At 36.8% G+C, this 24,851-nt stretch overlaps 1 protein-coding gene across 1 annotated transcript in view; it reads left to right on the forward strand.

Moving 5' to 3' along the window:
• The window catches only part of LPHN2 (latrophilin 2), a 125,810-nt gene extending 109,230 nt beyond the window's left edge, over positions 1-16,580 (forward strand). The window contains 5 exon segments of the mRNA XM_010006598.1: positions 1,610-1,701; positions 3,582-3,750; positions 7,604-7,732; positions 8,144-8,240; positions 14,512-16,580. Of these exon segments, the coding sequence (XP_010004900.1) occupies positions 1,610-1,701; positions 3,582-3,750; positions 7,604-7,732; positions 8,144-8,240; positions 14,512-15,266 (1,242 nt within the window). The 3' untranslated portion in view covers positions 15,267-16,580.
• The last annotated feature ends 8,271 nt before the right edge of the window (positions 16,581-24,851 follow it).

The raw sequence follows: 24,851 nt of genomic DNA on the forward strand, positions 1-24,851 counted from the left end.
TTTTCTGTCTGTTCTTGAAATGCAGACAGAAATAAATTATAAAAGCTTATTTTTGTTATTTGTATCACATATACTTTTTCTATTAATCTCAAGATGCAATTGTAAAAATGTTTTACTTTGAATCCAGACTGATGAAGTCAGAAGCTGCCAAATACTGTTCTGGTGTTCAGAATTGCATTTATAGTTCATACGGTCCATCCTGATTTTTAGACAGCAGCAGTCAGCAATTGATTGCCCTTAGCAGTAGAAATTATTTCTATAGTGTGTGTCTCCATGAATAGACTCTGGTCAGAGCTGTCTAAATACACATTTTTTTGAGGTTGTTAAGACCTGTTCTTTATTAGGATTTGAGTGACATTTCTGACCATTGTGGCACAGCTGTAGGAACATATCTAGTGCAAACTGGTATCCCCAATGTTAGAAAAATTGTGAGGATTTTGATGCTATTTCAAAGGCTCACCAAAATGAGAGGTGGGGCTTGATCATTCCCTCAGTAACCAGTTGCAGATAGGTACGAATATTGTAAGAATGGGGTTATGATCTGTCCAATATATGTGTTCTAATGATGTCCAAGCATGTTCTCCCATCTTCTCTGATCTATCAGTTCAGCCATTTTTTTGTGGATCATTGTACTAGTAGATAAGGATGTGTGTCTCCTCCCTGAAAGTACACAATCATGTGATTTTGATTGTCTGCATGATATAGGACAACGCATCCTCATTACTCAGATTAACTGTGTATCACCTTTTCAACCCATATTCTGCAGGCAACATTGCATGTGACTTACCTGTGATCTTCCCTTGCTTCGAAATCAATAGAGGAAAGGCACTTGGTATCTTCGATGTCTGAGATTCTGTTTCACAATAGGAAATGATAAAAAAAAAATTACCTCCAGTATCTTCCCTGGTGTTACCTATATGAATAACACACTCGATAGTCCTTTCCTTCAAGTGGCATGCAGTCTCATTGTGACAGAATCCAGACTACAAAGGGAAACGGGGCAGTAGGAGGGTGCACCACCAGCACATGCCTGTGGCACTGTTAAGTTTCATGCATTTGCTACATCTTCTGTGTTTCTTATTTCTTTTTCTGCTTCTTTTTCCTCAGTTACATTTAGGCTGCTCTCAAGACCCCATTGGGATTTATGAGTACGAAATGGAATTAAAAAAAAGAATGGGAGAAGCCACTAAAGGCAAAAAACATACCAGAAGCAAGATGGGGTCATAAAAAGACAACTAGTATAGTACAGTAAAGGGGTAACCATAGTCCTCAGAGGTCAGTGAGATGGGGAACAGGGCCAGAGGTGACAGGCAGAGTTGAACACAGCATGTTGGAAAGCAGAGCTAGACTGACTGACAAGTGTTGGAGTTGAGCTAAATATGGTGGTTCATGATTATGTGGTGAATTTGGAAAATTAAGTGAAATAAGGAGTTCTAACATTTTTTTCCTCCCTCAGTATTTGCAATCACCTTTTAAGACTGTCTGATGTAGTTACTAGTTTCACTACATATTTGAAAATAAACTATGGAGGTTTTGTTTAGTCTGTAACAACATCATTATTCAACCTATTACTGAAGTAGTTTAATTTCATTCTTATCTGTTTTGACAGCTGAATCTTATCTTCTTGGTGATCACATTGTGCAAAATGGTGAAGCACTCAAATACTTTGAAACCAGACTCTAGCAGGTTGGAAAACATTAAGTAAGTGCTTTGTGTTCAAGTATGAGAACTATGATTATTTTCTGATTGCTGAACTGATTGAAAGCTACTCTCCATTAGGAGCACATGCCATTGTCTCCCAGCAACTGCAGATGTCAATTAGAAGCAAAAAGATCCAATCCTGCTTTCGTCACATTGTTGCTGTAATGTCACAAACGCCGGTCAAAATTAGATAATTTCAGCGTGGAACTAGTGCCAAGAAACTATTTCACGGAAATGCCACAGCACTGTAGTAATTTCATTTGCATTTAAAATGCAGTTCAAAAACGATGTTCCTGTTTGCATGGCTGATGTGATTATATTAAGTTTGTTTTGTTAAATGACTTTTTGATTTAGGGATTCTGAGCAGTTTCTACTCGTAATCCTGTTCTCTCAAGAGAATTGACTCTATTATTATTGTTAGCGTGAAGATTATCTGCTGTTTTTATGTTAATTTGACCAATGGTTATTTTGTCATGGTGCTGCACTGCAGTATCCCTTTTGCAGAGTAATACAAGTGTTATAAAATGAACAAGACCTTGGCACCTCTTGTTTCTTTAGACAGTCTTTCCCTGTGCTCGGTATAGCTTTACATTTTAGTGAAGGTTTTGTTATCAACACTGAAGGGATAGTGCAACTTTCTAACACTGAGGGTTGGATACGAAAGGGTCTTACAGATTTGCTTTGAATGTTGAAAATGGTGAAGGGAGATTTTCAGTAAGGCTAACAATGTGAACTAGATATTCTAGATAGGTCAGTATCAGCTTCATTGCATGTTGCATGATGAGAGAGAGAGCTAATCGTTAGCATCTCTCTTTTCTTCCTTTTCCTCTTTCTGTCTTCTCATCCACACCAGTAATTACCGTGTTTGTGATGGCTACTATAATACGGACTTACCTGGGTAAGATAGAACCGTACATTAACAAATTTCTAGCATGATTTCTAACTTTACAAACTCGGTCAATATTGTGGATTTCCCTTAATTTTAATTAACTGGTTTTGAGATACCTGATTTGCTAATGAATTTTAACTATTAAATGCCTTTATAATTTTAAATTGCTTGCCTCTGCATTTTGAATTTCCTGATTTTGACTAATTTTTGTAGACACTTAAATATGCTCTTATTAATTTCTGTTTCAATTCTGTCTAATAATTTTGTTTCTCTTTTCTGCTTATAATGCTTTCTAGCTATGAAGATAATAAGCCATTTATCAAGTAAGATCATTAGTTAGATGTGGAATTCACTGACTAAATTCCCTTTCCCTTTCATTCTGTGCCGTTCTCTACAATTCCTTTTCCTTAACCTATTCATGATGGTATCTTTCTTAAGAGTATTCTGTAGAGCAATATCCATATTTTTGTCACATTTCAGCAGGGTTTTTCCATGTGGAACTTAGATCATCTAGCTTCAGTTTAGTTGAGTTTATCTGAGCATTAAAGATTTGGGCTCTAGGCTTTTAATCTGCTGTTTAACCTTTGTGCCTTTGTGTTACATTATTTGGTGTCATATGGCAGCACCACTGTTTAAAATCTATGGTGTGATTAGTGGTTAAGCCAGATTTATCAATCTCTTTTCTAAAAGCAGTTAAAGCAATGGAGTAGCTGGGGCTTGTACTATACTTCTGCATTTCAAAATAGTTTTGATATCCTGTGCAGTTCTTGAGAAAGAAAAAGGTCATATCTACTCTTGCTGTTTTCACTGGAGACTAAAAGTTCTAAATGGAATTGTTCTTTCTTTAATAGATAAAAGGTTAAACCCAAGGAATTTTTACATTTGAATATGAACCTAGTAAAAGTCAACTGCAGGAACTGAAATGTTAATATTGGATTTGGCAACATCCTTTCTCATAAGTAATGTTACTAAAATGAATTTTCTTTTACAGATCCTGGGTCCTGGGTGCATTTGCTCTCCTGTGTCTCCTTGGCCTAACATGGTCATTTGGCCTGCTCTTTATCAACGAGGGGACTGTTGTGATGACCTATCTCTTCACAGTATTTAATGCTTTCCAAGGAATGTTTATTTTCATCTTTCATTGTGCCCTTCAAAAGAAAGTAAGTTACTGAGAACACAGATGTCTATTCCCTAACTCCCTAAAAATACCACATATATTTCTTAAAGAGAAAAAAAGTAGTAATGTCAAGAACTGGAATATGAAGTAGTTTGAGGAGGGAACTAATATTCGAAGGCAATTCTTCCTGTGTGTGCTTGGCAGAGTCATGTAACTGCTCTGTGGCCTGGGCAGGTTTAAAATGGATGCAGGGTTTCCAGCCTGGGCTTGAAAAGTTTTGAGGCTTTGGGAAGAAAATTACCATAGAAAATGTACTGTTTAACATTGGTAATGGGGTATGTGTTAGTCTGGATTTGGAGCCAAAAGTCCTTTATGTGCTCCTGAGACAAATCCTGCCTCCACTGCAGCACTGCGAACAACAAACCATTTACAGTATCAGCTCATCTCAGCCTGAAAACTCTCTCAAGGCAGAAGACCTCTCCCATAAAGCTGTTAAAGCTATGGGTGATAGGCAGGGCTTGTACTATGAGTGCTCATTCATTACAAAATTGAGATCTGAAAATTAATTTTATTATGAACTTCAACACACCTTAGAAAAAATTCATTAATGCTAGACAGCTGCTAATGGGGACGGTTTACGAAAGATGCCAGCATAACTATTTTTTTCAAGTGTTTGCCTCCCCCAGAATTCCAACAGCTTCATGGTCTTAACTGGAGAAAGTGGAATTCTCTGGCAAGAGCCTTCCCTCATAAGTGGGATGTGCTAAATTAGTTCTGCTCCCATTTGCCCAATGGGAGCAGAGGAATCTGCTGAGGAGAGCGAAGGCTTGCAGGGGAGAGAGGAGCAAACAGGAGAGAAGGAATTGAGGGGCTTATCTGGGTGGGACTCTTTTTGGGTTCCTTACACCCTTTTTCTTCCTTTCTCTGTACCACTCTGACTGAGGGTAGAGATTTGTTTCCAAGGATGCCTTAGAGGTGCTTTAATGAAGGACAAAAGAGCAAAGCTCATAGCCTGTGCTAGAAGATACGGCCAAGGAAATAAATATGAATTGAGAAGCAGGGTAAACATCACAAAAATCCCACCCAAAAAATCTAACATAAAATTCAATACATCCTACATTTTGAAATACCCACTTTTCAATATTTAGATTGTAAATACTTTTACCAGTTTTAGGCTGGAGACTTAGGAATTATTAGCTTACCAGAGACATAATTAACTGATGATTGGATAAAGTGTTGTTGTGTAAGTACAAAAATAACTTGTTCTTGGTTGTTCTCAGCTGTACCAGCTCCAACAGTACCAGTGTCTCTAAATCTGGTGTAGACTGTGGCATTCAGACACAATTTAGAAAAAGATTTGGTAGACAGGAAGAATTTTATCCAGATGAACATGGGACTCTTCTCATTTTGAGAGAACAAAAGCACATTTAAAGAGGAGATTCAGCCTAAGAAGAGAGAGGAAAAATGCAAACATTCTCAAAATACAAATAATTTCTAGATTAGCGTTTCATTTAATGTTGCCCTTTCTACCACTTCTATTGGACTTGAAAATCAGATTCCTTTTTTATTTCTTTTTACAGCTGTGCATTGTTTTTATATTAAGTGGAGTCAGCAAAAAGCAATATTAAAATACCAGTAAAGCGTGAAAAAGCATAACCTAAAGCAATAAGATTTATACCTGAAAGGATGTTAAAGCTTCTATTTAAGATTTTAAGTTCTGATTCCTTCGACTGGATATTATCCTACCCTTTGTCTGCATAGCTAATACAGTTTTTTTTCATTCTGTTATTACTAGTTGGTCACTAAATTGAACAGAAAAATAGAATTGTGAAAATGAAAACTATTATGTTTCCAGTTCTGACAAGATGATAGTGCTGTTGCTTCCATCAGTTTCCAACAAGCTATAATTTAGAAATAATGACAGAGGAATGTGTAGTACTGACATATAATGTACATTCACTGCCATACAGGCATTAAGCAAAACCAGCCCTGGAGGGTGGTATTTGGGTAGAAATACAGTTCTGATTGTTGTTGTCTCTATTGTGTAGTGGTTTGGAGCATTTAATATCCATTAATGTTCAGAAATATATTTTCTTAGGTGTTATACCATCTATTGATCATATATATAGATTTAAGTTTTTCAAAGTACAGAATTAAACATTATAATGCTATGTCTGTACATTTCTGTTTTCGTTTTTTTTGTGTCTTTTGTGCTGATATAGATAGGGGTTCACTTAAAGTATGTAGCATATTCTTTTATAAAAATAAAGTTTTGTCGCTAGCCTGATGTTAAGGCACTATTGAACTTTTCTTCAACCTTGTGGTTTATAGAAACATCACACTATGGTATTCCATAAGTAAATTTTTGTAATACTGGAAACAGCAAATGGCATTTGTAAATCCACACTAGTAGCTTGTTCCACTTTTCCCCATTTCTCTTTATACATGCATGTAACTTTCCTTCCATACTATAGATCAAGCAGACTTTCCAGATTAGCTGAAATCCCACTTTACCCAGAAATTCATTGATGTAGAAGTTCACAGAATGGTTTGGGTTGGAAGAGTCCTTAAAGGTCATCTAGATCCAACTCCCCTGCATGGGCAGGGACACCTCCCACTAGACGAGGCTGCTCAAAGCCCCATCCAACCTGGCCTTGAACACTTCCAGAGATGGGGCTTCCACAATTTCCCTGGGCAGCCTGTTCCAGTGTCTCACCACCCTCAGAGTGAAGAATTTCTTCCTAACATCTAACCTAAATCTGTCCTCTTCCAGTTCAAAGCCATTACACTTAGATACACTTAGATTCCCAAGTATCTGGTGGAAGATACTTTACCACTTTAGAATTACACTTGTTACACAAATTTTATCCACTGTGTCCTTTCACTGATGCTGTCATGCTGCCAAGATGTGTTATGTTCTCTTATTATCTGGAAAGAGTAGTCAAGTGTAACAGTCACCAAATATGAGAAAATTAACTGCTCTGGAAGTTAAACCTGATTACTTTAATGACAAATGTTAACACACATAAATTAAAAAACCTAAAGTTTTTAGTAGGTGTCTGGAAACAGAAGGTGAATAAATGCAGGCCAAAAAGTAATTAATTAGTTTTGTTGCTCTGTCAAACAAAATTCTCATATACATAGCTGTATTCAGATTTCTAGGTTCAGCAAAGACAATAATAAGGATCGAGGTTTTTGGTCCTAAATGTGAAAGATGCTTGATTTCCCAGCCTTTACAGTTCAGAATATTACTCTGGGACACTGACAGTGCATCCACCAGCAGACCTGGTGCTCTGCCTAGGATGGGGCAGTGGCACCTTGTGAGCTTTGTACAATCCTGAAGCAGGTGTGACCGTGTGAGCTGGCAGCTCTTGGAATTACACAGAAATAACTGTACGTGAAAATGCCTTGATAGTCATTGTAGGTTTTGCACACTTTTTCTGGAAGGGGTAACAGAGCAGGCAGTACTGAGCAGTGCTCAGCCCTTCTACTGTGCTAGAGAGAGCAGATAGGCTTTCTGTGGTTTCTGCACCAAAAGCTCATATAAAAAGGACTATTTTCCACCAGCATTCAATTCAGGTAAATATAACTACATTAATCTGCAATATAAAGATCAATTAAAATAATCCTGTAACTCAGTAATGGTAATTCAGGCACATCTATATGGAGTGAGTGTATACCTTGGAAATAATTTGCTCAGAAATCCTGCATAGCTGATAATGTTGCTGCTAAGTGGAGGAAAAGACCTGATTTGCTAATGGTCAGCAATTCAACAGAAAAGAATTATCTGCTGCTTGAAAAGCGTGTGAGTAATTTTAGTGCAAGGTTCATGTATGTTTGCCAGTGGAAATTTAACACTGCTTTTTTTGTGCTAAGTATTTTTTTCCCCCTTGTAGGTACGTAAGGAATATGGCAAATGTTTCCGACATTCCTACTGCTGTGGGGGACTTCCAACTGAGAGCCCCCACAGTTCAGTGAAGGCATCAACAACAAGAACTAGTGCTCGCTATTCCTCTGGCACTCAGGTAACAAAGATTTTGACAGCATCTTTTAATCAACCTTATTTATAAAAAGCCAACTGAGATGTGTTCTGATCAGAAGCACTAATTGCCTTCTCATTATTATTAATTAGATGGTGAATACATACTTCTGCATAGTAGAATGGATATCTTTTTAAACATTTCCTTTTACTTTGGTCTTGTGCAAACACCTTACTTTTCTTGCAATGAGGGGCTTGTTTATAGGAATGTTTATACCTTCATGTTTCATCTAAATGAAATTTAATGAATTAAATTTTTAATAACAAAAGGAGTTTAATTATGTGCCAGAAGAATGGCTTACTTTAGGCCAAAATAAACAAAAATATTCTACATAACAGCACATAAGTTGGAAAAAAATCTTGATAACTTGCTATTTTCTGTCTCACTACGTAACAGAGTCGTATAAGGAGGATGTGGAACGACACTGTGAGAAAACAATCTGAATCGTCTTTTATCTCAGGTGACATCAACAGCACTTCAACACTTAATCAAGGTCAGTCACTGGGAACATTTCAGTTTTAGAAGCCTTAAATTTTATACAGATTTTATATTGTTTAACACAGAAGAATTGAAAAGATTGCTTAAAAAAAAATAATAATCTGGAACAAATGTTCTCTAAAAGCAGAGTTTTAAAGTCATCCACCAGCATATTTTAAAACCATGTTCCCTTAACTGGCCCCATGATATAGGAGTTGAATTTCTCCATTTGTGGAAATGTGTTTAAATAAGTTTCACCAATAATTTAACTTAAAAGCAAAATCATAATTTTAAATCTTTCCTAACCTTTATAGATTAAATCTGAAACAGAAATAAGAGTGCAGTAACATTTTAATGCATATTTTACTATGATTTTTAGGCACAGAAATTTTCCCAGTGAAATCTAATTGATCTCATTTCTATGCACAAGATGTCTGTAAAGCATATACCTTTTCTGTTTCAAAGAGCATCGTATCTGTCACATGGGACAGTATCCAGATTTTCAGGCACAGAGAAGCCAAAACTCCAAATTTCTCAGCTCAAATAGACTTTGAAATCTGTAACCTCATTCTCATGTCCAGTTAGAAGACAAGGGTATTAACTGAGACAGAATGTCCCTTCCTCTTTCCCCTTCCCCCTGTGTTTTTCTAAGGCAGTTTGAGCTAGCAGTGGAGGGAAGACTGTTCTTTGCAAGGCAAGTTCAAAGCCTGTTCTTCCACCCACATCTCTAGGAGAAAAACACCTAGACTTGAGCCATTGTAACCAGTTCCTACTCAACTCAGAAAGTGTCAGACAGAAAATCTACCACTGTCAGTCAGGGCTGCTGTAAAACCCTCATCAACCACAACTAGCAAATTTTTCTCAGTTTTGTTTTTTGGTTGGTTTTTTTTTAAAGATTTGGTAGTAGGGACATGTATATAACACACATTCATTTGGGAAGTAAAAAGCGTGACATTTTTCAAAAGTAAATATTTCAGAAAGCGTGGTTCTATTTTGGCTATTTGGCATATAGGAAGTGGATAAAACATGTGTCTCTCACTGCTCCCCCATCTGAATCTTCTATGTTCTTCTAGCAAAATCAAGTTATTTCTCCTAAGTAGAAAATGTGTATTTTTCATACCCCTGCAAGAAGCACATTCCCTTCCAGTATCTTACTGTAATTCTGTGAAGACACTTTAGATGAAAGTCCAGGAATTCACCCTAATTTAGTGTTGCGGACTCCTGAGGTTTGCTCTCACTCTGCTGCACCCTCAGTTAATACAGCGTTGAAGAGAGGTCTTGGCAGCTTCTCCATGCTTTGGAGCTCTTGTCTCAAGTCATCAGGTATTCTGCCATTCTGATTAGAAAGATTGGTATTGTCCTTATTTAATTATAATATTGTCACTATCTCAGAGATAAATATGTATAAGGATAGTTTAGAAATTACTCACAAATGTCATTTTTCCTTTAAAATAAAAATCATTTTTTTAAAGGTGAAAAAAAAAGTATTTAAAAACCCATTCTCTTAACTATAAATTACAGCTAATAATTCTATCCAAGATTAAACACAGTACACAAATAAAAACCCCAAAACTGAACAAAATATGTTTCAGTTAGTATTTCCTGTAATAAGTATATTACAACTGAAAAAAGCTAGGATAAAACCTTTCAAACAAGATTAGCATAATTAGGCAATAATTATCTGAATCTTAGAATTTTCTGCTCATTACTGTTACCAAGTATTAATGGTAGAACAAAAGCATTAATATTTGGAATATATAGTATCTTTTCCTTGCCAAATAAAAATATCCATACTATAAAAAGCTGGCTCTTCAGTTGTCCTTGGGTCTGGAATACACTGATCCTGATATACTGCTGTGCAATGCAATAGAAAAGGAAGTGGAATTTTACTGTAATTAAATGTTTAAAGTAAGTTTTAAATCACAGCATTTTCTGTGTGGGTTTTTTTTGTTGTTGTTGCTCATTATTTAAAACCATTTTTCTTCTAGTGGCTAGAAATGAAGAGATTAATTGACTTAATAACATCTCAAAATATGCTGGCTTTTTTCTAATTATTCTAGTTGTTTAGATGGTCTTACATTAACATGTAAAATGGGTTTTAAAAAAACCTGTTCATGTAGTACTTTGAGTCATCTTACATTGTTTGTAAACTGATAGTTGAAAGGAAATTTGTCATTCAAGTTCTTTTTAAAAACCTGACAGATAAATTTATAGCATGAATATTCCAGGAGAAAATGTGAATTCTCTGATTTCTTAGAGCAAATATTTTGCTTTCCCCTCAGCATGCATACTTTTGCAGATACTAAGATATGCTTCTTGCAGTTTGTCATCCACTGTCTGTTTGAAAAACAGCAATTCCCTTCCACTGTCCTTGTGTTTTTAATTAAGTGAATAACAGTTCTGATGCTGTCACAAGTTTCAATTTGAGAAAGTCAGTTTTCTCAATTCTGTACAGAAGTGTTCTATATGATCATTTTTAAAGTTATAATAGTTTCATGTAGTACCTTGTTCTCTACACATTTAATTGCTAGTCTTGTGTAACAGTGATTTTGTATACATTAGTAAATGTCACTCTCACCAGATGTTTACTTTGGGGATTTCAACAGCACCTGTGAATTACTGGAATCTAACTGTATTTTCCTACTCCCATTTCAAACACATAGCTCAAATACATTCAGAAATTTTCAGCTGAATTGCATTTGACAAGTCCTACATGATTCATAATGAATAAAAAATATTGTTTATTGAAACTGTCAGCCTAAAATTAAGGAACTGACATTTTTTTTTTCTGTTTCTTTTACTTTAGGAATGACTGGCAATTACCTACTAACAAACCCTCTTCTTCGACCACACGGCACTAACAACCCCTATAACACATTGCTTGCTGAAACAGTTGTATGTAATGCCCCTTCAGCTCCTGTGTTTAACTCACCAGGTGTGCTTATACTTCCTGAATAAAACTGCTTTTCTTGGCTTGCTCCAAATCTCTTCTTTTCCCTAGATAGAAACTCCAGTTGCAATGCCCTAGCTGTACATTCTGAATTTCTGTCAGTTGGAGAAATACAGTATTGCCAATGTCAGCTTGTAAAACTGCACTATATTATAGTAATGCCTTTGCCATAACAGTATTTACCAATAATTATCCATGTTTTTAACACAGGTGGCATAAATCTTAATATACTATTACAGGACTGACAACACATGGTCCGAGAGCCCATCTTCAAGATATATATCACTTAGAGGTATCATGTCTATGCAATATAAGGTTGACTCTAAAGCTTGCTGAGAAAAACCTGCTTATGGAACAGATTAGGTACTAAAACAGCACAAGGCATCTTGACACCTTTGGATACCCCAGCATAGAAACTGTATCCAGCATCAAACAGACCTAAACTATAGTATAGTGCAGCTTTATGGTAGATCATTTTCTTGTAGGAAAATCTTGAGAGTAACAGAAGAGTTTAGTACTGTAGAAATAAGGGGTGTCATCACTTACCTAACATTTTGTTGTAACATTAGCTAGTTGCTTTTTTTAATTGTGGTGCAATTCATCAGTAAATACCTAGCAGTCACTGTTTGACAAGTCATAAGATCACTTTAGTATAACTGGAACAGTAAATCCTTGATAAAGAGCTCATAAAACCTTGTTTCCAGTTTTTATTTCAAATTTCTTTTTTAACTGAACTGTAGTTTCTATTTTCATTCTCTTGTTTTCTTACTTTCCTTATGCTTTCCTCTAGCAACCTACAGAGAGACAAGTATGGGAGTAAAACTTAACTTTGCCTATCAAATGTAAATTTTTTCAGCATGATTTTTAATGGGCACAATTAAAACATAACTAGCGGTCATTAAGTAGACTCAGCGGGCAAGTGGTTCACGATTTGCAAATGAAATGTTTCCCCATTCAAAAAGTACTTGCTTTTTGGGAAACAACATGAGATCTGTACCAAACCTTATTGGTAACAGAAGTTATGCAATGCTGAAATAATTTGCTGTTTAAAACCAAAGCAATGTCAAGCAGAAATGCTGAACAATTTCCTTATATTTTTACATTCCCACAGTAATCTTGCTACAGGCTATGGAAAGATTTCAAATTAATTACCTGATCATGGGCAACAAAATTTGTCTCATCAAACCAATTTGAATATATTCTAGTGTGCTTAACTCTGCAGTATATCATAGAAAACTCATTTTGGATTATCAGATATATTTTGGTATCTGTTCAGCAGAAGAAAAGAGAATTAAAATTATAGAATTAAATCACTTCCATGAGGGAAATGAATGCCAGCATGTGGTCCATGTATTGTCTACTTTTATAAATGCCATATGTTCTGCACAGCTGAATCTGTTGCAAGAAGAATCTTGCAACATATATGAAATTGCACAACCAGAAAGTTGTTTAATCAAAGCTTAAAGAGACCATTCAAACAACCCACATCACTATTTAAATCAGTATACATGGAGAGGAGTTAACAGTAACACTAATACAGAATATTTGCCAATTACTCAGAATTATTTAGAAATTATTACTCTTATTTTTTTAAGTTGAAGACAAAAATCTTTTCCTGAGAAAATGCAATTACTTTTTAATTGAAAACAATATTTCCAGAGAAGACTGAATTTTCTAGGATAAGCTGCAGCTTTAATTATGAAAAAAATAAAAAACAAAAACAAAAGGGGAAAATGTATGATCTTTTCCAAAACAACATTTTTCTTATGCTCCTCCAAGCCTTGCATATAATGCAGCAGCCTCACAGTGGTCAGTCTCATTTCAGTAAACTCAGTCCATTCTTTCTTTACTTCTAGACATATCTGTAGATTATGTGCATAGGAATGCTCTAACCATCTGACTTTCCATGGTTCAGACTATTTAAGTTCTTTCAAAGTTTTGTTTGGGTTTTTTTGTTACTTTTCGGTTTTTTTTTTCCTTTGCTTGGGAAGCACTGTGCTGTCATAGTTTACATGTCTTTGTGTCTATAGGAAACCTTTTCTTTATTGTGTTACCACCCTCCCCCATCCCCCCCCCCAAAAAAAAAAAGCCAGAACTGAAAGCATAAAGACCTTAATCATCATAAGATTTCATTTTCTCCCCTTAAACTTCTTTTCATGTTTCCAGCAGACTTACCCAATCTGTCATTCCTCTAGCAGCTATGAAATATCAGCCATGGCTGATTTCCTCTTCCCATTCCACAACTAATATTTATTCTTTGGTTTAATTTCTGTGACCCATACTTACAGAAATTCCTAACATTTCTGCATTTGACTTCCTTGCCCATGGTAACTGTGGGCCTAACTCTTAATTAACTATTCTGGTTCATTCAGCGCTGTCACTGTGACTGATGCAGACTGCAGGCAAACTTTGACCTTTGGAAGCCTGGGGCCGTTGTTGGCAGACAGAATATTAGTGCAAAAAAATTACATTAAGTGGGAAAAGAAAAGCTGTTATTGCTTAGTAATCTAATTTGCTGAACCCTTGCTCTGACTAAGTTGCTGAGAAGCTCAGTAATTCTTCATCATGTTACAATAAATCATTTTACTTTCTTTTATATATCAGCTACTCTTAGGCCAGATAGCCTGAGCAGACAGACATGATGTGAGTTGTCCAAAGTGAGTCATTCCACCTGCTGTCTATCGTGTTGTTGGATGGTGCTTGTGGGCCCTGGTCCCTGTAGTGTGAAACATGGCTGTCCTTGTTTAACATCAAATTCTTTGTATTTATCCATTTTTTTTCATTCTTTTCTTTACTTCATCTCCAAAAAAAAAAAAAAAAAAAAAAAAAAAAGGGAAAAACTGTTAGAAATGTTGTTAAAGTAGTTGCTTGCCAGTTATGTGGGTTTATGTTGTACATTTGCCTTTAGTTATGTCTGTGATCTAATTCCTTTTTAATTTAGTGTTGTTTAGGACAAATTCTGTTAATTTTCTTTTTCTAAATCATGGTGGTGTACTTCAAAACAGAGATGTTTCCAAATAAATTGCTTTGCATTACATATGCAAGGGCATGGAGTGAACAGTTCCTTGTGGAAGAGTCACAGAATTGACACTAAATTAAGAAACTTAAGTGCCACTATTCCCCACAGGAAATACATGTTACTATTTTTACAATGCATCTTTCCTATAAGGTGTGCAACTGTTTACATTTGGGAATGTTCCATAACCTAACTTTTCTCACGTCTTACTTCCAAGTACAACTTTGTCCTGAACTACATTAAAAGACTTTTGTTTAAAAAAAAAATTAAGTGATAAAAAGCACATCAGGCAATAACCAGCACTGTCCTTTTCCATTTCAGGACATTCACTGAACAATGCCAGGGATACAAGTGCCATGGATACTCTACCGCTAAATGGTAATTTCAACAACAGCTACTCATTGCGCAACGGAGACTATAATGACAGCGTGCAAGTTGTAGACTGTGGACTAAGTCTGAATGATACTGCTTTTGAGAAAATGATCATTTCAGAACTAGTGCACAACAACCTGCGGGGCAGCAGCAAGAACCACAACTTGGAGCGCACGCTACCGGCCAAAGCGGTGATCGGTGGGAGCAGTAGCGAAGATGATGCCATCGTAGCAGATGCCTCATCTTTGATGCACAGTGACACTCCTGGGCTGGAGCTCCACCACAAAGAACTTGAGGCCCCACTCATTCCTCAACGGACTCACTCCCTTCTATACCAGCCCCAGAAGAAAGTGAAGACCGAAGGAACCGACAGCTACGTCTCACAGCTGACAGCTGAGGCTGATGACCACCTCCAGTCCCCCAACAGAGACTCTCTTTACACAAGCATGCCCAACCTCAGAGACTCTCCGTATCCAGAGAGCAGCCCCGATGTTGAAGAAGATCTCTCTCCCTCCAGAAGGAGTGAAAATGAGGACATTTACTACAAGAGCATGCCAAACCTAGGAGCTGGCCATCAGCTTCAGATGTACTATCAAATCAGCAGGGGTAACAGCGACGGCTACATAATTCCCATTAACAAGGAAGGATGTATCCCAGAAGGGGATGTTAGAGAAGGACAAATGCAACTAGTGACAAGCCTTTAACAGTGTAGCAAAGAAATATTAAAGGCCACGTATGAGTATTAAAAAGACTTAACTGGCCCCGTGCAGGCTCTCCCTCATATCTGCTTGAAGAGACAATTCTGTTGACCCTGTGGTTCTCCAGTAACGGGGATGACTGGACCTCACAGTTCTGTGAATTTTTATAAAACAAAAACTTTGTATATACACAGAGTATACTAAAATGAATTATTTGTTACAAAGAAAAGAAATACCAACAAGGTATTTTAAGATAATTTCTGCTGCTGAATTTAACAAAATTGTGAAAAAAAAAGAGAAATAAACACTTTCCAGCCATTTTACTGCAGCAGTTTGTGAACTAAATTTGTAAATATGGCTGCACCATTTTTTTTTCCTAGGCCTACATTGTATTATATACAAGGCGTAGGCACTAAAATCCTGTGGGACAAATTTACTGTACCTTACTATTCCTGACAAGACTTGCAAAAGCAGGAGAGACATTCTGCAACAGTTTGCAGTTCACTGCAAATCTTTTCCAATAGGGCAAAGATTGAATACATGTCTAACCACTAGCAATCAAGCCACAGGCCTTATTTCATATATTTCCTCAAGTGTACAATGAACCGTTCAAATGAAAAAATGGCTAAAGAAATTATATTTTGTTCTATTGCTAGGGTAAAGTAAATACATTTGTGTCCAACTGAAATATAATGGTCATTAAAAAAAATTAAAAGAGTTTGAAGAAAATATTGTGAAAAGCTCTTGGTTGCACATATGTTATAAGCTGTTTTTCTTACACTCTGTTCATAGTACAGTAGTATGTTTAAAACTGAAGTTCTACCCATTTTCACTTATTTTTCACTGTAAACAGTGTTCTGCTTTGACATTAGTTTCTATTATGTTTTGAATTTTGATTGCCAAAAAAACTGTAATTTTGGGAGGAAATTGTTTTAGAAGCCAATTATGCCAAGCCTTGCACAAATTTGGTATAGCTAACAAAGATTGTAACTCAATTCCCTGTTCATTCTTTAGTCAGGGTTGGGTGGTAAGGGGTAAAGGGGACACTGGACACTTCTCACAAGCTTTCTCGTGAATAAAAGGTGCCTGCCCTTAAAAGAAATAAATAAAACATAACTATTACTCTTCCATATTCCTTCTGCCTATATTTAGTAATTAATTTATTTTATGATAAAAATCTAATGAAATGTAAATTGTTTCAAAAAAATTCTGCTTTTTTCATCCCTTTGTGTAAACCTGTTAATAATGAGCCCATCACTAACATCCAGTGTAAAGTTTAACACCTGTTTGACAGTAAATAAATGTGAATTTTTTTCCAAATAGGTAAAATGTGCATTATTATGTACAAAGCATAATTGGCATCAGCAGTCCTTCGACCCAGCTGTCTCCTGCTTAGAATGGCTTCTTTACATTTCATGATTTAAACATTGAGAATACAGTAGAAACTGTCTATGTAGCTCTACAGAAGAGAGGTCATCTTTACTATTCATTACTGTAGTCAAAATTTGGATAGGATCAAAAGACATAGCAGGGTCATTAGAAAAATGTACTGTAATTTCATATATTTACATAACTTTTAAGTAGGCATCTGTCATGAAATTTAAAATAAGGTGGTAAACACCACTCTCGTGTTCTTGGCAACTGTAATTAGTGGTTTATTATTAGTGATGAAGATATATTGTTGCAGTGGGGAAAACATGAATAAGCAGCATTTGGATAGCACTCCAAGTGCTATCTAAATAATTAATCCATCACAGCACTGTTTTGCATTAGATAAATAAGCATGATGGTCCCTATTTTTATCAGACTAGGGAACTGCAGAAGGCAGCTGATGCCCAAGATGTTAGCTACAAATCAGTGGCAAAATTGGAAGGCTGAAGCCTTTGTTGTTTTGATTCTCAAGCCTCTTTCATTCCTCTCAAGCAGGGCCTCTCAAACATAATGCTAAGGCCTTCATTTGTTACCACTACCAAAAACTGTGTTTTTCCAGATAATGCTAAAATTAATGCCCTGGCATGGTTTTTATCTGTGGCCTCTGGGACTTAGATGTATGACAGCAGCAAAAATTCATTTGAAAGCCCTATCAATTCTGTTACCTCCTAATGCATTGGAATATATAAAGTCCATTTGAAAAATAAATTGATGGATTTTGAAAAAAAGTTTCACTTTCAGAAAAGTATTTTGGGTAAGACTGCACCATAGAGCCTACTGGCAACGCTTGCCAGTATGGTCCTTACACTTAAAAGTTACTGTGTTTGTGGTAGTGTCACAAGAACATTTAAAATCTAATAGAAAACTGTTTACTTTTCTATTTAGTAGAGATGCTTTAAAAAAATCTGAAGTCTTTATGAAATAAGAATTCATTCTGATTCAGGGTATACAGCAGACTCTTTGGAGCAAAAATTACTCCTTTGATCTGCCTGGCAACTTAAAAGCATACTTGCTGCCTTCTACCTAGGAAATCATGTCTTAGGGATTTAAAAATAGTGGTGCTCAAGTAATTACAGTACACGTGACCTAATAACATCACCAACATTTGGCAGAATCGTCAACCCTAATTCAGGCAAGTACTCCTTTGTAGCTAAAGGTGGCAAAACTACAAGCTGGAACAAGGTTTGTAGACTTGTGGTCATAAATATATATTCAACTGCAAATGTAACAAGTACTCATAGAACAAGAAAAAGTAGCTGATGAACCTAAGATAAACCAGCTGAACCTAAGTATCATAAGGGAGTTCTTTTGTTAGCTTCTTTGTAAAGTAGATGTTGCTTTTTAGTGAACTTGGTTTTTTTAATGTTAAGCTAGTGAGTGTCCTGTGTTTAGCTAGCAGCTAGGAGCAGATACCTTGCCAAATTTCTGTTGGTGTAACTTCTCAGTGTAGTAGGTTACAGTATAATTATATAGCCGACAGCTTCTTGTAATTTCTTTAGGTTCTCTTCTCACGTTCCTGCCATCTTGTCTTGGGATCAGAAGGACAGAAGAATTCAGAGGAAGAGTTTGAAAATAGCAAAATTATGACAGCAGAATTAATGGAAACAAGTGTTTCTTCAGGGTCATCAGTTAACCAGTTCCTACAATGGTGCCAAGGATATGCTGCTATTTTACGCACTGTCTTTCCGAAGAGCTGTAATTTTCCTATGGCTAGTAATCTCCTGTTAATGTTAACCCTACTGGCTCAGTTCAATTCTTCCTTGTAACTTCAGTCCAGTTATATTAATTTCTACAAAAGATTAAATGGGATGTGAATTTAGTGAACTGTTGTATAATGGTGCTATGCATTGTTTAATATAAAATACATCTCAATACTACATAAGTGAACCGTAACATGAAGAAATGCAACACTGGTAATAATACCTTTATAGTTAAAATTAACCTTTATCTGTGAATTCTACAATACACCTTCGCTTCTTTTAAATTTGAAATGAAATTACTAATAAAGTTTACATATATTCACTTATGTAGGCAATAAAAGGTGTTTCGAATTGACAGAAGTTATGGATAAAATATGTGTCATTTTATGTCCTAATTTTGAAGGATATTTTTTTCTGAACTACTCAGAACAGACATTAACAGAACAACAACAAAAAAGTAAACAGTCACTATGTACTGTTGTTATCCCACTTTGCCTCAAAGCTAACAAAATTTGTCTTCTAAACTTGATTATATGACAACATATGCTAGTGTAAAGCTTTATCCCTGAATAAAATTATTTTTAAAAAAAGATGTTACAGGTAGACAATTATATATATACACACACACAACACCATCACTGGCATTCTAACTCACTAATTCTAGGGGATGATGGAGAATGAAAGGTGATGGGACATAGCAGTAGTTCCTCTATTCTACCTCAGCTGTAGCTCTGCAAAGGCACTTATGCCAGGTCACAGTAAAGCATACCTCATTTTTTTTTAATAGATGGTGACAGTCACCTTCCACATCTATGAAGAACATTGCTGCCATTTCAGTAAGCAAGGATCTCACTGTATGGTTGCACTATGAGATAAGGACCCCAAATGTATGGATGCTACTGGCCTGCTGAGTGAGTCTCTACAACTACACCACAGGTGGGAATCCATCTTTGCACTGGGCTGAGGCTAAAAGTTAGTCCAGCCACAGCCCTGGATGCAAGAGATCTGTGCCTCTTGTTTATATAAGCGTTTTGTAAATTAGCAGGAATTACATGAACGGATCCAGCTCCATCATCCAGTTCTGACAAAAATCTGGAGTAAAGTTTAATTAAGATTATTTCAACAGTGTGTTTGGAGTTGTGGGGGTTTTTTTCAGTAAAATACTTCATACAGTTTTTAGAATGACAACTTCCAAATCCTTTTTTTCATGCAGGATGAATTCTCAATGGTATTTCATTAATTCATGCCTAAGAGCATTAGTATCTCTTTTTACTGTATAATGTCGTTATTAATCTCAACTGCTCCCCATCAAAGTTCCTGGCACGTGAGACTGATCACATCGTGGTGCAGCCTGAGTGGTTATAAATGCTGCTGAAAATCATGCAAACTTAACTCAGCAGCCAGGAGATTTTAAAGGACCATTCCATATAAGGCAGCAGCTGCTGAAGTCATCAGTCCAGGAGCCCAGACAGGGAAAGTCCCAGTTGCAGAAACAGCATTCAGAATAGGTAGGTTTCGATCAAGAAAATTCCTCTACAGCCAAGCTTAAGTAATTCTTAACCATTTCTTCCTTGGGTGCACATCTCCTTGCATTGGAGTAGGAGCTCTGGCACAACATAAGCAGCACTTTCAACCCATTTAAAGTTTAGAGTCAGCAAAGCTGAGCACATAAAACATCCATGCACGTTAGAAGGTCTGAGTCACAAATAGGAAGCAACAGGCTAGTATCTGTACAGCCTTTTCTAATGGAGAAGCAGGATCTCTGAATAAGCAGCACTGAATACCTGTCTGGAATAACTGGTCCAGTCCTCATGTAGGCTAAGAATTGCTTTAAAATAGTATAATACTGCTGAACTTTCAGTCTCCATGACTGCTTGAGAGAGGAAGAATCCTAAAGGTTAACAAGGCTTTCATGAATATAATTAATTCTCATTCACATTAAATATACCACTTTGTTCCTTTCTTGCATTAAGATAAACTTTTAAAGCCTGTATTCTTTATAACATTAATTGTTTTAAGTAGTTCCCCTCTGACTCTTACTACTTGACTCCTTTTTAAACAAATACTTATTTTCAGCCTCCACCATTTCTCTTAACAATTTAGTTGCCAGTCCACAGAATTACTTTAAGAGCTAGGGCACAAACAAAATTTTGGGTGCATTGCTATTGTTGATTTATGGATGGAATTGTATTTTCTATTATATATTGGTTTGGGGGTTATTTTTTTGGTTGTTTGGGGTTTTTTTCTTTTTTTCTTAGTTTTTCCCCAATATGGGTTCATACCACCTTTTGTTTTCACAGTACCCTTTCACAATACTAGTTTTTCCACTGAGCTGATCATAGCAAGTAATTACCTAAATAGTTACAGCTAATTTAGAACTCCACAAAGCCTATATATACTGCCAATTATTCCCCTGAATCTGTGCCCGAACTTGCATTTGTCAGCATTGCATTTCATCTGCATCACACTGCCCATTTTTTCACTTTGTTAACCCAGGTCATTCACAATCTTCCCTAGTTCTGATCAGCTGAAATAATTCTCTGTTGACAGCAAACAGGGCCACCTTTCAGATAGCATGTTCATCCCCTTTTCGGGGCACTCTGCCATTAGCCTTTCGCCATAGTAAAAAAAATATTAAAATTACCATTTAATCCTGCTCTATGTCTTAATTTCTAGTGCACAAGTGCCTCGATACTGGTTTGCTTTAATGGCTTCTTGGTAGGGCTATTTTTACATGGATCATTTTTTCTTTTTAAAATCCAAATAAATTACATCAACCATCCCTTTGCTTTCAGCAGCTGCATGATTAACTTAGTTTTAGTATATTAGGGAGGCACAATTTTCTTGCCCTAAGCAGCTACATGTCTTTCAGCAATGTTTCTGCTGCGCTATGTGCTTAAATGTGGAGCTGCTAGATGTCAGAACCAAAAAGCACTTAACTGTTCAAAGTGAAACTTAGGTGGAATTTAGGCACTGAAATCCCAAGGTACATCATCCACAGATAAAACAGGCATTACTTCAGGGGCAGAATTTAATCTAATGATGTAGACACATACATTTTTGTCACTAGTGACATTTTTTCATCCCAAGCACGGTTTCTGTGTACGTGCAGCCACATTGTGACAGCAGGGGTGAATCAAGGCAAGCCAGGCATCACAAGCAGTGCCACTGCCTCCTCATGTGTACCTGTGCTGACTCCGAATGCCACCATCCAGAAATTAGGTTACAAACAGGCTCCTTTTCTCCCCAGCTGAAGCTACTGTCCTGACAATAATTACAATTTGTCTGGAGATAAAAGATAAGCCCTGTGAGTCTGTGCAACTTCACAGTGTAAATGCCACCATCAAAGCTCTGCAGCACCCCCTGATCTGCCCATATGTCAGCTGGCTCATTGAAGCAAGAGAATCTTTCCAAATCTTCATGAGCCCTTGTGTATCCCTCTGCTATGGAAAACAGGCTGTAAAATTTCTCCCAGTTCTTTGTTTTCATCATATGGCAGCTGAAGGCTCTGACCAGGCCGGGATTAGTCTTTGTGTTGGTGAAAGGGTCACAGATCCTGCCTAGGCAGATCCAAAAACTCCATGGGTTTTGCCATGACAGGCGAGGAGCTGTGTGAAGCTGCTGAAAGGCCAAGCAGCACCATGTCTGAAGTACCAGCCCTGCCATGTGGCCTGCAGGGTGGTGGGTAGATCCTCTCCAGCCAAAGGTGGGCTTCACAACACAAGGTGCACTCAGGGCCTTCCATTTCCCACACACAGCTACTAGCTAAGAAACTCACAGAATCAGAAGTGAGCTGGCTAGGGTAATTAGCCCCTCAGAATGGCACTGAAGATCTGCTCACAGCTGCCTAATTTCAGTATCTGTGCTGAGTTACAGCCATGCTACTGGAACAAATGTTGACCTGGGCCCTCATATCTCAAATTCTCAAAAACCTTCCTGAGGAGAGCACCAACCATAGCTGAAATGGCTGGTAACAATGTTGTTTCCATGACAAACCACAAACACATGCAAGTTTATATGAAACAGTGAAGGTTTCCAAGTACATTAGAGGCTGCTGGAAGTGCCTGAGCCTGGATTTTTTTCCAAAAGCTGGGAAGGGAAGGGGAATACAGACAGATGAAGAAGAAACTAAAAGGATAATATTAAACGAATGAGACGCAGAATTAATTTTGCCCTTTCTCCTTTCTCTCCAGTACCACTAGCCACTGCCTCTTCAAGGCAAGACAGAAAAATCTCACTAGTGTCCATTCACCTTGGTAATTTGACAAAATGCTTCAGTTTAGGAAACAATTTCTAACTCTTCAAATTTGTTAATTCATGTTTACAGCCTAGCACTGCCAGATCACAATATGCTTACAGAAAGCAGTCAAGAAATTTATCATTCCAAGCATGTCTTGTAATTTTCAAAGCACACTTTCAAAACTTAACAAAAAAAACAACTTCCTTCAATGGACCAAAACTCTACAACTCACAAAACCACTGAAAATTAAGAATATAGTCAATGTACTTGGTGAGAGAAAAGTCGGTCAGGCCTCTGCCTCAGCACAGGCTTCCCATAAATTACCTATCCCAGGTTTCTAAAGCTATGAATACACCCTTCACTGCAAACAACATTGATCAGCACCAGCAAGGCAGGGTTACTCACCAGAGGTAACACATCATCATCACAGCATCATACTCCTCAGCATCACTTAAGGAATCTGGCCTACATTCACTCTTAGAAGCTATATATCTGAAGAGACAATGTTAAGTCTTCATTCAGGCCAGTAATCCTTTAAATACAAGACAAAGAGAAAGTAAGCAAAAGTTTTAAGTGACAATGACACCTATACACAAAGAAGGCTAGCCTACATTGGTGGACAAAACTGCTCCTTTAAAGCGCTTTGTAATTTGCTGAAGACATTTCATGATTCAACTCACGGTTTGCACACAGAAATAATGCAGCTGTAGAGAGTACAAGAAGCTACACTCTGGATAGTCTGACATCTGATGCAATCAGGTAGCTGATGCAGGGGGATTCTTCTAGGTCTCAGCAAAAGTTTCTTGTAGATTAACTGGCACTTAGGGGACTACCTGGTCTCCCCACGTCAAGATAAGAACATGTTACATGCTGCTTATAGTTATAAGTGTTCTAATTAGGTCGACTTGATTATTGTTCTGTGGTTTGATAGATGTTGTATTTAAAGTAATTTAAAATACTAATTTTTAGACCTTTTTTGTGAACTAGTAAATCAAGTGCAATTTATTCACAGAATTATTCTTTTCTTTCTTAATACCTATTCCCTCTGGCTTGTAACTTTAATTAGAACCTGCTATCTCTTCATACTGCTAATGGTAACAGTTGTCACTAGAGTACAGATGCATAGATTCAGCTAATACTGCCATTTTGACTTTATATTTAAAACCTAACAATCTTCCCAGCTATACATCTGAGAATACCACCCATTAATGCTGCCACCCTGAATTCCAGACTCTACATGCTAACAAACTGATTATTTGTTAACCATTCAATACTGCATTTTCTAAAGAATAGAAACTTTAAAAATACATTTAAAAAATAGCTTCATTTGGAGATAAATATCTGCCTGAAAAGGTTATTCAGCCCATCCAGATTTCTTCTTTATTACTATAGATATTCCCAAGGCAGTATTGCTTTGTGAATAATTGTCGATCTAAGCAATTGTATGCTGAAGTAGGCTGATTCATTCATTAAACATACACACAGAAAAGCACTTGGTTCCCCTGGTAAAAACAAACAGCTCCTTGTCTTCTTCCTCTCTGCTCCTCCACCCTTCCCTAGAACATGATGATTACATTGAAATGTAATCAGTTAATATTTGATTTGCATTTGTCAGGAAAATGAAGCATACAATGTATTTCTTTGAGCAGAAGAATTAGGATCTGGAAAACTGTTCAAATAACACTAGCCTTGTTTGGTTTGGTGCTTTACACACTGATATACAAGTTTCAGAAATTTTAAAGGAGTCTTCCAGCAACTACTTAGATAAGTGATGTTCTAAAAGCTTGCCAACTTACTATTTAGATAAACTTTTCCTTTCAATAAAAATTAAGTCCCTTCCCATTATGTGATATGGAAAATTGTACGTTTCACGTTTTTCTGATTAAATATATGAGGAAAAGAATGGCATTCAAGGTCCCTGGTTGCCACCAAGATACAGACAGGTTGCTCTTGAAATGGTCTGCATACCAGCTAGTACATTCGGTGTGAAGAGTCAGCAACACCAGCAGGGAACAGGATTAAGAAGGTATATCCATGAGCAAATGCTAGAATGAAAAGGAGCTTTTTTCACTGACTCAAGTACTCTATGGATCATACAAAGTTGCACTCAGCCTAGCAAATCTACACACCCTCAAACCCCCTACACCACTTGCTTACAGAAGAGCTGCATTACTCCTGAATGAATTGTGATGCTGCTTAAGCAGGTAAGGGGAAGGGCTC

This window comes from Chaetura pelagica, unplaced genomic scaffold (assembly GCF_000747805.2).
Source record: "Chaetura pelagica isolate M959 unplaced genomic scaffold, ChaPel_1.0 scaffold69, whole genome shotgun sequence".
Classification (NCBI taxonomy): Eukaryota; Metazoa; Chordata; class Aves; order Apodiformes; family Apodidae; genus Chaetura; species Chaetura pelagica.